The sequence below is a fragment of the Rhododendron vialii genome, chromosome 3a (assembly GCF_030253575.1).
Source record: "Rhododendron vialii isolate Sample 1 chromosome 3a, ASM3025357v1".
NCBI lineage: Eukaryota > Viridiplantae > Streptophyta > Magnoliopsida > Ericales > Ericaceae > Rhododendron > Rhododendron vialii.
In genome coordinates this window covers 10,688,820-10,704,550 of record NC_080559.1, presented here as the reverse complement: position 1 = coordinate 10,704,550, position 15,731 = coordinate 10,688,820, and the positions used below count along the sequence as shown (strand labels likewise).

General features: G+C 39.6%; 2 protein-coding genes across 4 annotated transcripts; both read left to right on the top strand.

The window, feature by feature from the left end:
- The first annotated feature begins 3,616 nt into the window (after positions 1-3,616).
- On the top strand, positions 3,617-9,246 carry LOC131318422 (probable glycosyltransferase At5g03795). Its single transcript, XM_058348158.1, has 4 exons — positions 3,617-4,402; positions 6,824-7,074; positions 7,656-8,004; positions 8,420-9,246. Exons 1-4 carry the CDS (start codon positions 3,980-3,982, stop codon positions 9,092-9,094), a joined length of 1,698 nt encoding a protein of 565 aa, XP_058204141.1. The 5' UTR covers positions 3,617-3,979; the 3' UTR covers positions 9,095-9,246.
- A 750-nt stretch (positions 9,247-9,996) lies between these two features.
- On the top strand, positions 9,997-12,567 carry LOC131318421 (embryonic protein DC-8-like). 3 transcript variants are annotated; one of them, XM_058348155.1, is made up of 3 exons: positions 9,997-10,469; positions 10,524-11,261; positions 12,088-12,567. In XM_058348155.1, the coding sequence occupies exons 1-3, from the start codon at positions 10,110-10,112 to the stop codon at positions 12,496-12,498; spliced, it is 1,509 nt and encodes a 502-aa protein (XP_058204138.1). In that variant the 5' UTR covers positions 9,997-10,109; the 3' UTR covers positions 12,499-12,567. The 3 variants fall into 3 exon arrangements, with proteins under 3 accessions (XP_058204138.1, XP_058204139.1, XP_058204137.1); XM_058348156.1 differs by having other exon boundaries at positions 9,999-11,265; positions 12,158-12,567; XM_058348154.1 differs by having other exon boundaries at positions 10,002-11,261.
- Positions 12,568-15,731: the final 3,164 nt, after the last annotated feature.

Below are 15,731 nucleotides of genomic sequence, written 5' to 3'. Positions count from 1 at the left end.
CGTGTTTTTTGTCTAATAGGGTGAAGGGCACATAAAAAATGTCGCGCCAAGCCTTGCCTAGCAAGTTGACGACCACACTTTGTGCAAGGCCATGCCTAGCCCTAGCCCGGTCACAAGTACTTGTTATTCAATATCCTTTCTAGTGGTGTCATCGAATACTTATGTCCTGCCGACACACACAGGTATATTTGTTTTTTTTTTGGAAGAAACAGGATACTGCCAAAATTGATTGCAGGAGGTTGGTTCAAAAGTGAGATTCTGCCAAATTGATTGCAGGAGGTTGGTTCAAAAGTGAGATTTAAAAGAAAGAAACGGTTGTAGTTTTATACCCCTGTTTTCTGGCTTTGCAACAGCGATGAATTTCACCCACCGTTACGAACAAGAGGTGGCCATGCACAAGAATGGATGGTCGAAAGATGACACATGGAGATTGAAGTGTGAAGTGTGAACTACTACTGAAATTGAAATGTCCCAAGTGCCCCTTTCTTTGTCTTTTTCTTTTTTACCTTCCAAAAACAAATAAATACATTGATAGTGTCACCTTCCTGAACTCGGAATCTGTAGTGGAGGGTGTACCACAGGAGTTCAGTCAAGGATGGAGACAGAGGGGGGCTAGTAGGGGCGGTCGCCCCCCTACGATTCTAAAAAAATACTATTACATTGAAAAAAAAAATTTATTATCAAAATGTATAGTCTCGCCCCTCTCCAGAAATATAACTCGCCTTCCCTGCACGCAATGTCAGTAGTAGTGAATAAATACTCATTGCAAGATTTTTCAATGAGCCAAGTTTCATATTATACACTAAAATCGATGGAGACGGATACGAAATCACCAATAAATATCCACTACAAAAGACGTTACCAAGTCTGGGCTACTTTATGCATGGAGTCTGATTGCAAGATTTTTCCAAACGAGTTCTATTCTATGATAATGATACTGAATTGGCTTTGGCAAGTCTTTGCATGCTAGCTATTGTATAGAGTGGTAAGAACTTGGCCATCAATCCCTAATGATAAAACATGAGGTTGTCAATCAATAGTTGAAAGATAAGAATCATGAGGTTCTCAATCAATCGTTGCAAGATTTTTCTAAGACAAAACAGAGATGGAAAGATGAGGAGATGTTATTCTTGTCTATTCTCTGATAATTACATATGTATTTTCCAAGTCTTTGCGGCTCTATGGAATCCAAAGAAATATGCCATGAGTGATCGTAAGATTTTTTGAATGAGTCAAGCTTACATTGTTATACAAACGGAATCAACACAGAATAATGAGGAAAGACTCTTCTCATCAGTTCTATGATATAATGACATGCGACTTTGCTAAGTTTTTGTTACTTTATGGAGTTTTAGTAACATGGCCGTTAGTGATTGAAAGATTTTTATAGCAGAGTCAAGACTCAAAACTTATCTAACAAACATGGACAAAGAAGGGAAGATTTCTATTGAAATTGATAACTTTGGCGTGCTACCTTGCTAAGTTATTGTCACGTCGTATTTGGTCCTCTAAAGATATTATTAGTCAAGGTGCATACACAAGGATGGAGCTAGGGGGGTCTAGTAAGAGCGGCCACCACGACAAGAATTTTAGAAAATGCAATTATTATATGTAAACAAAAGGTATCCCAAACTTATATCAATTCGCCACCACTAGATTTTTTGAAGAAAGGAGATCCAAAATAGTATTCCAAAACTATATTAGTCTTTTTCGTACTCCATGTGCAAACGAAAAACATCATTTTCTATAGTTTTTATTATGTTATTTTAATTTTTCCTAGAGTTGATGACTATTCATATTGCAATGCATGTTTTTTTTACTATACATTTAATTTGCGGACTCGGGGATACTGCCAACTGGGGGTGCTTGGCAATGGTGTCAAGCGATCAATCTGGTTGTTTATGTACTTGGATTAGATTCGAGTTGTCCGTGCCGAGATGAACGGGTAGATAGGCCGCTCGGCACCGCTGTCAAGCACCCTCACTTGGCAGTATCCCCCAATCCTTCACATTTTGCCACTGCTGGGGTAAAATCCTGGCCCCGTCCCTGAGTGCAGTGCGTAACTAATTTGAGCTGTCTAAAAGTGTTTTTAATAGTTCAGATTTTTTAAAAGCAGGGTTATAAATGAACTGAGAAACTCGCGAGCTCGGCTCGACTCATTTCGTAAAAGCAGGGTTGTATATGTAAGTTACTTTTTTGAATTTAGACCATTGATTGTAGAGATGAATGACCCGAACCGCACATAACACACCTATATATAGATTGTACTGCACTTCTGTACTATAGGGTCCCCAGGTCCCATGTTCCTTGTCTCATTTAGGCCATGTTCATGCTAATGATTAACTTATGCACAACAATTTTTTGATTTTGTCCTTATTCAATTTTTTTTTTTTGCGTTTGTTAGTTTCACGCCAAATTTTTATGTGATATGGGTGACAGGGTGAGTAAGGACGAGAGGAATGGGAAAAGTAAAAAAAATTAACTTTTACACAAGTATTTTGAAAAATATCCAAAGAAAAGCTCAAAAAGTCGATTTTTGGACTTTTTTCTTGAATATTTTTCAAAATACTTGTTTAAAAGTCATAATTTTTTTATTTTTTCAATTCCTCTCGTTCTTACTCACCATATCACATAAAAACTAAAAAATGCAAAAAATATTGAATAAAGACAAAATCAAAAAATTATTCTGTATAAATTAATCACTAGCATAAAGACCCTAAGTATCTTGTCTTGTAAAAGAAACATTTATAGGATAATGCATTAATTGAACAAAATTCGTGTATAATGGGGAAAAATAGAATAAGATGAATAATTAAGGAATTTTGGATACAAATTAAAATACTTCTTTCCATGTTATGTTTGACTTTGAAGCGTGGATTTAGTGCAAGAAGCAATTGAAAATATTCAATAGTCCCGAAGCACGATTACGTGGTGCTTTAGACCACTCCACAACTACACATTCTCCTAAAAATGAAAGATGTATGAAAAATGCAACACGAGAAAAGAGTAATATGGAGAAATTAACCCCCACATGCATTCTCCTCAAATTGAACTCCCACTTCACTTTAATTTGTCTTAGCTACTTATTTATTATACGAAACAAATGCACGTCCATCTATTAAATACACAAATGAACTTTAGCGGCCTCTATCATCGAGCTAACATATCAACTCTCAAATGTGCGTGTCACATAAATATTTCTCATTGAATCACCAAAGAATGGGGATGATTAGAGAAAACTAAGAAAGGACCTTCGCTTAATAACTTTATCCTAATTTGGAATTTAAAGCCTCTTGATTTTGTTAGATTACTATCAAGTCATCGATAATTATGCAAGAAATATAATAAGAAATCAAAATCTAAAAATCCATAAACAATATGGAGAATTTTAAAATTAGCAATAATAATATTTTTGTTTATAGCTCTATTAATCCAAATGGAGAATGTACTCTCTCTCTCCGTCCCAATTTTTTTAATCCTTTGACTTCTAAAATATTGTAATGAATGCACGGTAGAGCCCACAGTGAGCCCACAATGAATCCACAATGAATGAGGGCAAACCGTGGGGGAAAGAATTTAAACTCTATTTATGATGTAAATCGGTGGACGGAGATTTGAGAAAGGGCAGAATTGGAAATGAAGTAAAAAAGCTTCCTTATTTCAGTATTTTGCATTGCGAGTAAAAAACAGGAGAGAGAGAGAGAGCACGCTTGGCCTGTTGGCGCAACCATCTCTTCCCAATTGTTGCTCTGCCCATGCCCCAAGAACCTCTTCCCCCTTCAACTTTACCCAGGAAGAGAGAGAGAGAGAGAGAGAGAGAGAGAGAGAGAGAGTCCATACGGTGTTATTACCCACCCAGAAGTTAAACAAACATGTATCTACCAATACCAATACATGCACATATCTAAATAGAAAGAAATAAAGCGGTGCAGTAGAGTTTCGCTGTTCTAGAGAGCGAGAGAGAGAGAGAGAGAGAGGAATGGGGGAGATCAAAAGACTCTGTTCCTCTTCATCATCGTACTCACTGAAGCTTGTTTGGTTTGTAGTTCCACTGATAGTTGTATCCGGGTTTATGGGTTTACTGGGTCCGAAGAATTCCAATTGGGGTTTACGGAGTCCTGTTACTATTCCATCTCCATCTCCATCTTCTTCTTCTTCTTCTTCTTCTTCTGAAGTAGGAGTATTATTGGGTGCAAACAGTTCTAGCTCTGTTTCATCTGATCAGGAGGGAAGTGGAGCCCATTTAAATGAAACAGATTGGCGTTCGAGATTGGTCGGCGATGGAACCGGAAATGTTCACCGACAAGAGGATGCTATCCCAGATCATGAGTCCGTTAAACTCAACGGTTCTTTGGGTTCGCCACTGCCGCTTGCCGTAGAAGCCATTGAAATCCAGACCACTGTAAGTGCCCTGTTTTCCTCTGTTTCTCTGTATATGAGTTGTATTGAAATAAGTATGCTACTATAAATGTATTTACGTATATGGTATGTGTATGTCACCCAATATTTATGTGGATGTTTGCTCTCTCTCTCTCTCTCTCTCTCTCTCTCGTACAAAGGGAAATGATTTTTGCACACATTTGTTTTTATAATGCAATTCAAAAAAAAAAAATTCTTTTAACGTGCTTTAAAATTGAGCTGTGACTTGTGTTTAGTTTTAAACACTTACAAGCTAAATTTTATAGTGCATTTATAAGCAAATGGAAGGCAAAAATCATCTCTATTATAAAAACAGAAAGGTGTGGGGACAAGTTGTTGGAACGGCTTAGATTCACTTGATCTAAAGGCTGTAATTCATCCTCCCACTTCCCGGTTAAGTACCCATGGTTTTCATCTAAATCACACAACTGTCATTTCCTTCCAACTGGAATGCGGAATGCGTAGTGCCGTAAGTACGGGCTAGCACTAATAACCAATAAGTATCTATTGACCGTAAGTTTGTGTTTTATTGGAGAGAAAATCTTATTTCCGGAGCAGCCATAAATAATAGTTTACAGCGCTCAATTGTGACCATCCAACAGTTTTTTGGATAGTTTGGATATGTTAATGAAACTTTTCTTCTTCTCCCCGGAAAAGTTTCATTAAAATCCGGACCATCCAAAACACTTTTACAGTCGTGATGGACAGCTGCTGTAAACAAGTTGTTTCCAGCTGCTCCGGAAATAAGTATATCTCTTTATTGGAAAGGGTTGAGGACAGGAGTCCTACAAAAGGCATGTTCCTCAATGAAGTGGTGAAATGGAGCATCATTTTTTTTTCAAAATTAACGAATTAATGGCCCATAGGCCTAAGTGCATGCATTGGATTTGGATAAGAAAAACCTGAGACAGAGGATCTTGTTGTGTGAATGAATTAGGGTATGTTGGGGTTTAGAGGGGACTAATGGTAACAGGGTTGAAGTGTCTCATCATTGAGAGAGGATAAATATTGGGAGCAGAGAATCTCATGTCTCGTGTCTGAATTAAAGGTTTTTGTTAAGAGTGCTACGAAGGGTCGGTCGGGTCGAAGAGCATGATTTGGGATAGGAAAAAACATTTTCGAGGACAGAGGATCCGTGAAATAAAAAATTTTCGTGGATGGTACATTATCTCTTGTCTGTTTTGACACGTACCCGAAAACGGACAAATTCCGAAATGACAGAACACGAACACAATACTCAACCCTAGATATAGTATTCTGGCACACACATATATGCTTGTTGAGTATGTGTATGTAGTTACTTTGCAAAAGGCATGGTATTAATTTCCATACTGCCAGAATTTCTTCCTTCTTTTCCATTTTTTTTTTTGGTTGAAGAAAAGGATAATATACCAGAATGGAAGAAAAGAAATTAAGAAACTGTTGTAGTTTTTATACCCCATGTTTTCTGGCTTTGAAAGAGTAATGAATTTTGATGTACGTTATGAACAAGAGGTGGCAATGCACGTGAAGGATCAAAATATGACACTGAGATTGAAGTGTGAACTTCTAGTGAAATGATATATTTAGTTCTACACCTAGTACATAGGGAAATTATTTTTGCACCCAATTTTTTTATAAATGGAATTCAAAATCTAGTCATATTAGCCTTGAAATTGAGTTGTGTATGATTGTAAGCTGTGTATAATTGTAAGCATAACAAGATAGACATTAGAGTACATGTATACGAAAATGGAAAGCGAAAATCATTACCAAGCCTTAACAAGTCCCAATTAATTATACGACTTTGTTGCCACCATTGAGCTCTATCAAAGGCACTATGTTCCGTGATATCCAACAAACCTAGCTAGATCATTTCAAACTTCCGCATCTTCCAATCTACATAGACATGCCCAAATCCTAGAAGATAAGATGAGAAAGAATAGATGTGGGCAGGGCTATGTAGCTCGGTAGATGCCGTAGTTAAGAGAAGATATGGTTATGACCTTATATTAGAGGGTAGCACTAAGAGGAGAGGTAGACCAAATTTGGCATATGAAAGTAAGTTTTGCGCGCTATTGGCATTTCATGAGTGAATTTGGATAGAACGTTGCTTTGAATGTCTTTTGTTCTTAATGCTTCTCGAGAAGGTAAATTAACAATCTGCGTAGAGACAACTTGAATTTGTGTTGTGTTATTGAAGGAATGTTGCTTTGGTTATCTATTGTACTTAATGCATCTCGTGAAAATCCTGAGCGTACCTAACTTCTTTTTCCGTTTTAGTATTCTTATCATTGCAATTATTGATGCAATCTGATTTGTTAGAAAGAACGAAATGAAAATGCTATTGATTAGTTATCTTTCATTTATCGAGTTGGTTTTACTTTGATATATATTTAAGTCGGTGTGTTTATCAATTCAACAGGTTGAGAAGATTGGAGAGAGCTTGAATACTACCGTAATTGGACCCCATGTTGTTCCTTCCATGAATGAGTCTGGCATTCTTTCCATGGAGGCAATAACAAAGAGAAAACCTAGCCATTTACACAATATTGAAGCTGGTCTTGGAAAAGCTCGTGCTGTAATAAAAGAAGCCAGAATTAACGGAAATCAATCAGAGGACCCCGACTATGTCCCCGGAGGTCCAATGTACTGGAATGCTAATGCTTTTCACAGGTACCTTTTCTGTCATTCTTACAACTTTCGTATCTTCATGTCTTTCCCCAAGTTAAGGAATGGCTTGCGATACGGATAGAAATTATAATGGAGAGTTTATGGAGTCTATCATGCTGCTTCATAACAACGGAAAACTGTTGTAGAAAGAAAAAGGTGTTCTGTTTTAATCTGTCGATGGAAACATGTTTTAAGATTGGAATGGCGTAATAACCGTACTACCCAGAGTATTTCAAAGGATCCATCGGAGTGAGTCATTATAAGATTTGAATAGATTGATAACCGTACTAATCCAGTAACTCATGGGATCCGTTGGAGTGAGTTAATTGATATCCAAGTCAATAATCGATCTCGAGCAATATTTCCATGAAAAAAATAATTTGATTAGTAAAACAATTATTTATTCGCTTCTGGGATTTTATTCTACAAGCATGAACCGATTTCGAATAGTACACTAGTGTTTTGTTTAGGATTACTGCGTCGAACAAAAAGTTAAGTAAACCCCAAACTACAACCAAATTTGAAGTTTTGTATATTGAGTTCAAGCTTTGGATCTAAGCATTTCATCTTCATTATAACTCCAGGAGCTACTTGGAAATGGAAAAACAATTTAAGGTATTTGTCTATGAAGAAGGTGAGCCGCCCGTTTTTCACGACGGTCCATGCAAGAGCATATACGCAATGGAGGGAAATTTCATTTACCATATGGAGATTAGCCAGTTCCGCACCAAAGATCCCGAAAAGGCACATGTCTTTTTCCTCCCACTCAGCGTTACGTTGATTGTTCGTTTCGTTTACGATAGGAAGTCTCATGATCATTGGGGTCCTATGAAACAAACAGTCAAAGATTACGTCCATCTTGTTGCGCGGAAATACCAGTACTGGAATAGGAGCCTCGGGGCTGATCACTTCATGCTTGCTTGCCATGATTGGGTAAGTAGTCACTGCATTGCTTTTAAGTTTCTGCCCTCACATTAGGAGAAGGTTAAAAATTACAAGTAACAGCTTTCTCAAGTTCTAATTTTTGTTCTTGAGTGGATTTCGGTAGCACTCCAAATTTTGCCCGTACAATGTTATAAACACATACATACTCTTGCAAGAACCCGACATTCGTGCAAATGAAGTGGTTCCGCGTGACTCTCTATGTCGAATTGCAAACGGGGCAAGTTTTCTGGTTTAAAGGCACTGATTTTTGGTTTTTCTGATATTGGACGTGTTTGAATACCTTTCCGAATTTCTTTAACTGTCCATCCGTGAATCAACGATCCAAACCAAGTTCCTCATACTATCCCAAAAAATATGAATCAAAAGTGTTCTAATTTTTTTTTTGGCAATTGCTGCATTGCAGGGGCCCGAACTTTCCTCTGCCGTCCCTGACCTCTACAAAAACTCCATTCGAGCTCTATGTAATGCAAACACATCCGAAGGATTCAACCCAACGAAAGATGTCTCCTTCCCGGAAATCCTCCTCCCAGATGGTAGCACGAATCACCTCCTTGGTGGTCCTTCCCCTTCGCGACGGCCGATCTTGGCTTTCTTTGCAGGAGGTGTCCACGGTCCCATCAGGCCGGTCCTTCTAGAGCATTGGGAAAACAAGGACGTAGACATCCAAGTCCACAAGTACCTTCCGAAAGGCGTTTCGTACTATGGCATGATCCGCAAGAGCCGGTACTGCATCTGCCCAAGCGGGTACGAAGTAGCTAGTCCTAGGATGGTCGAGGCGCTTTACATGGGCTGCGTTCCGGTAATCATCAAGGACCATTACGTAGCCCCATTTAGCGATGTCCTAAACTGGAAGTCGTTTTCGGTTGAGGTTACGGTGAAGGATATTCCGAATTTGAAGACCATTCTGATGGGAATTTCTCAGAGACAGTATATACGGTTGCAGCGGAGGGGGAAGCAAGTGAGGAGGCATTTCGAGGTGAATTTGCGTCCGAAGCGGTTCGATGTTTTTCACATGATACTTCATTCGATATGGCTCAGAAGACTAAATGTTCGCGTAAACGACGCCGATATATCCTGACCGGTTGATAATTGTTTCAGAGTGTTCAAGGGAAGGAGGTGTGCAAGTAAGATGTGTACATGAATTATTGTGTTGATTTATGTGATTTGTGTAATGTTGGTTGAATTCATTCGTTAGTTAAACATTTTACATAAATAAACGTATGTTTACAGTATCGTAGAATCTGTCATTTATAGTTCCAGATCTTTTTCAAGTTGGAGGTGAATCGCGTGCGTTCATTCCAGTTTTGGATGGTCCGGATAATAAAAATTTTCTGGGAAAGAGTTTAATCAGGATCTGTTCAGTTTTGGATGGTCCGGATAATAAAACTTTTATGGAAATGAATTTAATCCGAACCGTTCAAAGCAGGAGCGAACAGCCCAGCCCAAATTGCACGCCTCTGTGACTGTCTTATTCACGACTTCTCCGATCAGAAAATTGGCATTTGCTTTTGGTTGATTAGAGCATCTCGATCTAATCTTGGCTTAAGAAACTGGGAGGTCAAATTTATAATTATTTTTTTTTTTTCTAAGGTTTATGCATATGATTTTTTTTTTGTTTTTTTGTTTTTGAAAGGCAGTGTATGTGAATTTAGCATATAGAAATTTGACATCTGTGCAGTTAAAACAATTAATCGAGCAATGCTATTAACACAATTTTAAAACATAATTTCAGACAAAATTGATTTCAGAGTGTTCGATACGTGAACATAATTTTTCGATACAATTGAGTTCAAAGTCGTTGGATATGCTACCGCCGCTCGGCCGGCACCCAAAAAATTCTCCAAGATAAGGGTGTCGCCCCTCATGCATCCAAACAATCACCGACGTGTCCATGAAACCATCCCACCTCACCACGTGTCAACCATACGTCAACTACGTGTCACCATATCACAATCCCCAAATCAGTTCACTCACTCCCCATCATTACACAGCACCGAACATATAAAACCAACTCCCCACTCTCCCCATGCATCCCTACGTATTTTGAGATTATTGCACTTTAGAGAGAGAGAGAGAGAGAGAGAGAGAGAGAGATGGCATCAACGCAAGAGAAGATGGAGAGGGCAGAGGCAGCAGCAAGAATGGCAGCGGCGGAGCTCAGTGACGTAAACAGAGAGCAAAGAAGACAACAGTATGGGGAAGAAAGAGGGGCATCCAAAACGGAGTCTGATCGGGATCAACCCCGGGACGACGACGAAAAGCGGGGCGTTATAGGGAACGTATTGAAGTCGGTTGCGGAAACCCTCGAGCAGGCCGTCACCGGAAGGGCTCCCGTTACTTCCGATGACGATCTGATGAGGAGGGAAGAAGTGGGAGGCGGAAACGAGTCTCCTCCGCCTGCTGAGAAGGCTAAACAGAAGGCGGGGGAGACGAAAGAGAAGGCGAAGGAGAAAGTGGAGGAGACGAAGGAGAAGGCAGGGGAGTACAAGGATTCCGCAAAGGAGAAGTTGGAGGAGACGAAGGAGTCGGCCGCGGAGAAGGCGAGGCAAGCGAAGGAGAAGTTGGGTGAGGTTACCGGCGTGGATAGGGAGAGAGGAGGAGAGGATCAACCGTCGCACGACGATGATCGGCCGCCAAACGATCACCGAGAGGAGGAAAGGCCTGGTATTCTCGGGAGCCTATTGAAGGTGGTTACCGGCGGCAAGAGGGACAAAGCTTCCGAAGATCGAATGAGGGGAGAGGGTTCCGAGGATCTCACGGAGAAGGCGAGGGAGGCGAAAGAAAGGGCCAAGGAGAAGGCGGAGGAGACGAAAGAGTCGGCCAAGGAGAAAGCTGAGGAGACGAAGGAGAAGGCCAAAGAGTACAAGGATTACACGGCGGAGAAAGCGGAGCAGACGAAGAATTCCGCGGCAGAGAAGGCGAAGCAGGCCAAGGATTGGACTCTGGGGAAAGTGAGCGAGTATAAGGACTCTGCCGCGGAGAAGGCGAAGGAGGCCAAGGACACTGCCGTGGAGAAGGCGAGGGAGGCCAAGGAAAAGACGGCGGAGAAGGCGGAGGAGACGAAGGATAGTACGGCGGAGAAGGCAGGGGGGTACAAGGATTATACTGCGGAGAGAGCGAAGGAGACGAAGGATACGGCCGTGGGGAAGGTTGCGGAGTTGAAGGACGCCGCGGTGGATAAGGCGAAGAGGGCTGTGGAGTTCTTGACTGGGAGGAGGGAGGAGACTACTGGTCAGGAAAACAAGGTGAGTCGTCTCTGATATATTAGCAAATTGAACCTGCAGAGAATATGGTCATCCTTCTGTTGGTTTTTGTTCAAATGTTTTTGTAAATGTTCTGAGCTCTGCTTGGTTAGTCGACAGCAGCCCTTCTGTTTTGTGTTTTTCTTTGTTGTTTATTTTTGCATGTTTGTTGTATAGTCTACCATGTTGATTCCCAGAAAATGTAGCTCTTTAACAGAATATATATCTCAAAGTACATTTTTGCCTGTTTGTGTGCCTATATGTTCTTATTTTTAGTAGCGCTATGAAAATCGAAAAGTTTACATCCATCGCTCACTTTTTTACTGCTCCCCCATTCACTGCTCCCCCATTCGCAGACGATGCGATTAAGATAGCAGTGAAACCGTGCAATGGATGTAGCACCGCTTTATGTGAAAATATGGACAGGATCCAGCCAGGATTTAGGAGGGTAATGCTATGGAACCCATAAATTATGTTCGTGGTAATTGTCTGAAACAGCTCTTATAGTTTTGAATGAGCAATGCTTGATGCGTTCGAAATAATTCGATGCATGTGTACTTCATATGACACATGCAAGCGTATTGGGTGCGATACGCGGGGGATTCACATACATTGAATGTGCAATTTGGAGTGCATTGGCAGTTTGTGCATTTTTGGGGTACATTTGTGTGAGTTTTTTCCCCCCTTCTACACCATTTCTTGGATGAGACCTTCAACAAGGAACAAGTGAAGCCTCAAGGCAGTGTAACATTTTGCCATATGATTATTGAGGTTTTTAGATCATATGCATAATTGGGCTTAAGTGATGAGTAATCACACCATTTTGCAGGACGAATTCGGTGATGCAGACGACGCAGAAGCCAGGCGGAAGATGGCGGCACTAAGACTACAAGATGAAGATTTCAACGACGATTACGACAAGAGGAAGAGGGAGGTGGTGGACGCGTACGTGGTGCTGGTCGACGTAGAAGGCACTCCGGTCGGACAGGCGACCGCAACCCTCAAGACAGCGGACCAGGCAACGGGGCAGACTTTCAACGACGTTGGCTGCCTTGACGATGAGGGCAAGGGCGTGGTGGTGGTGGAACAACGCTTGGAACATCCTCCTGCCACCGCCACGGGTTGCCCGGGTGTTGTGGCGGTGGAACGGGTGGACCCTCCCCCGGAGGTTGAGTGCCGGGGTGGCGTTTTGGTCGTGGAATGCGAGGAGGATCCTCGTCGTGGCCGTGCTGATAAGTGAGATGGATGTTGCAATGATGCTCTGCCTAGCCGTGTGTTTATTTGGGCCTTTTTGTTCTGTTTTACTAGTATTTCCTGTCTGTATGTTTTTAAGAGACTGGTAAATTAAAAAGTTTGTGTTTTTGATGATTAGCTTGGTGTACAAAGGCTGTGGAATTGTTGTAAATAGGTAATTACCCTAACTAGTAGTATGAAAAATGCTACGGACAAATTGGACATATTCAGATAAGGATACTCCAATGGGGTTGGCTTAATTCACGTAGGCTCCTTGAATTCCTTATTCACGAAGTCTCGCGATCTCAGCTGTATATTTCGACTTTAGACAGTTCGGATGTTAAAGAAGTCGCGCGATTTCAGCCGTCTATTTGGGCTTTAGACGGTCCGAATGATAATGAAATTTTTTCAGAGAAGAGTCAAAATTTTTCCGGACCGTCCAAAATACTCTTGGATGATTGCGGTTCACTTCCGTAAACAACTGTTTTTTTTTTTTTTTAAATGCGTAAACAAATGTGTTGATAGTTAAAGATTTTTATTCCTCAGTTCAAAGGTACATAAATCGACCCGGTTAGGAAAAAAAAGAAGAGGACATGTATATAGATTACACTTACGATTGACTTGAATAGTGCTCTCATACACCATATCTGACTTGAATAGTTATTTTAATATTTTTTTCCTGATAAATTATATGTTCGGATCAGCTAATGCGCACTTCAATGCTGTTGGGGCTCAATTCAACAGCTCATTTGCGGAGAGCTCAATTAAAATCGAAGCAAAGCTACATACGGATTGATTTTAAATGAGTTGATATCATCTTATAAATTTTGAATCTGAAATTTTAAGAGAGAATAAATTCTTAATTCTAAGTTTTGACGACGACGTCAACTCCTTGGGGTTGTCTCATGCACCATATTTAATAATAAAGATTGATAAAACTGTTGTAGAACGTAGAACAGTACAAATTGTTGAATTGCAAAAACAGGATGGAAACTAAGAATTATATTAAGCTCAATTGATAACTCATTAAAAGAACAATCACTTCTTTTCTTTTTGGTAAGAATTGACCAATTACGCAAGTGAATCACTAAAATATAGAAACGGTAAAACTGAATCCAATACATCATTGTTGAGGAGATAAAAAAAAAATTCTTCAATTTAGAAACGGTAAAATTGAGTTTTTATTTTATTTTAAAAGGTTCCCATTTTTTTTTCCTAACAAGAGAAGCATATTCATTTAAATAAATCATACGACATTTACGAATTAGCAACGAATACAGATCAGGCCATAAGATATAAAACAATTTTCATCTTAATACAGAAATACAGTCAAGCCCTACAACTAACGATATACAGGAAAAAACAAAGCGACGAAGATGTTTAGCACTTACGCAAGAGCCATCGCTCATTCCACATCCTAATCAAGAAAGATCGACTTAAGTGGAGCTAGTACCTAGACACTAGACACCTCAGGATGGTGAGCTCCATATAAAAAATAATATAAAATCCAATGGAAATCAATGCCCGGATCTGAAAAAATAATAGATTTCATCACAAAATACAAGAGTGAACCAAAATGGTAGAATTAAGTTAGGGAAAATGACAGCCCAGGACGTATTTTGATAATTAATACCCGCTAAGGAGATGCTGAGAACATTTGAAAACATTTATTAATGCTGAAAATATCCTTGGAGGGTATTAATTATCAAACACGTCATTGGCCGTCATTTTCCCATTAAGTTAGGGAGTTGAAGATATCATGGGACATTGGGCCCAGTATTTTTTTAGGTTCAACTTGGGCCAGTCCGGCCCGAGCCTAGTCCGCGACCGTTTAGCGTTTAATTGCTAGGTGCAACTTGGCCCGGTTAGACTCCGAGCCCAGTCCGTGAAAGGTTTGTGAACTAGACCGTTGGAACGCAAAATGTTTAGAAACATATAACTACCGGCAGACGATATCACTGCACCTATGTGGCTATGTCGACGCCAAAGTTAAAGTCTCATATGTGTGATACGAGCGCTAAAGATTATGTTTTTTTCCCGACAAGCGGCTACGGGGATTTAAACTCATGCATTGCGTGAAGAACTTTAAGAAAGAACTTACCTTTCAATCATGCATTTAATCTTTTACCGTCTACACTCCTTTTTCTTTCTTTTCATTATACATATTGTTCTTTCTTGTATGGTCAAGAAAGTAAAGAGAGTGTAAATTCATTTACGTAGTAAAAAAAGAGGATAAAGATATATATAAAAATACAAGAAGAAGACTGTGTAGCAAATGTATGTAATAAGAATTTCGTGCCAGATCAATGTAGCCAATCTAGTGATAGAAAGATTCGAGAATAGAATGTGATGAACTTGGTGCATTCAAACTTCAAAGACAGTGAATTTGAGGCAGGGCAACTGTGAACTAAAGAACGAACATGCAACAAGGACAATTACAAATTGGATTGATTTAGAGAACTCTTTCTAAACTCTTTTTTGGCCAATAATAATGATCGACTGCTAATTAGCCCGAAGGCTTACAACTTTATTAAATAGGCAGAAACCCTAACCCTGATTGATTCATCCAAAAAGAACCCGAATCAATTAACAACGATAATTAACGAAAAATTACCAGAAATAGAAAATTCGGAATAATAGCTAATTTAAAAAATAAAAGAAATTCTAAGACTTCTCCAAAAAGCGCAGCTTAATTCGAACATTCCTTGCCCAAGTAATTAGCAAATCAAAACTTTTCTTAAACGGCAAATTTGATCATTCAGGGCCCCAAACAGCGACAAACGTCAGAAAAATGACTTAGGCCATGGTATAGTCTTGGGTCATAACCGTTGGACCGTTTCAGATCAAATACAGGCGGTCCAACGAGGAATTCCATAAAGTACTCTTCTTCTATGGTATTTGCATCAGAATTTAATCACATGTCTAAGCCCCGTTCCAAAACTCAAAAAAAGCCCTTATTTTTTAAGAAAGTAATTTCAAGTTCAAAAATGAGGGGCTTATTGAAATCTAAAAATATGCACTATGGATTTTGTTTGAAAGATCTCATTGAGATCTTTTATACGATGCAAAAAAAATTGAAAAATTATTTTTCATTTACATTATTTTTTAATTTGAAAATGTGAAATAAGCTGTTTATTTTTTAAGAAGGTTTCTGGAACGGAGCCTAAGAACAATGGAAAAAAAGGCGGCCCGACGCGGAATTCCATAAAGCACTCTTCCTCTGTGGTATATGCATCAAAA

Bases quoted from the DNA above. Each gene is read 5' to 3' on its own strand.
- LOC131318422 (XM_058348158.1), top strand. From the start codon at position 3,980: ATGGGGGAGATCAAAAGACTCTGTTCCTCTTCATCATCGTACTCACTG. The intron at 4,403-6,823 runs GTAAGTGCCCTG...TCAATTCAACAG, and splicing joins CCATTGAAATCCAGACCACT to GTTGAGAAGATTGGAGAGAG. The intron at 7,075-7,655 runs GTACCTTTTCTG...TTATAACTCCAG, and splicing joins AATGCTAATGCTTTTCACAG to GAGCTACTTGGAAATGGAAA.
- LOC131318421 (XM_058348154.1), top strand. From the start codon at position 10,110: ATGGCATCAACGCAAGAGAAGATGGAGAGGGCAGAGGCAGCAGCAAGA. The intron at 11,262-12,087 runs GTGAGTCGTCTC...ACCATTTTGCAG, and splicing joins CTACTGGTCAGGAAAACAAG to GACGAATTCGGTGATGCAGA.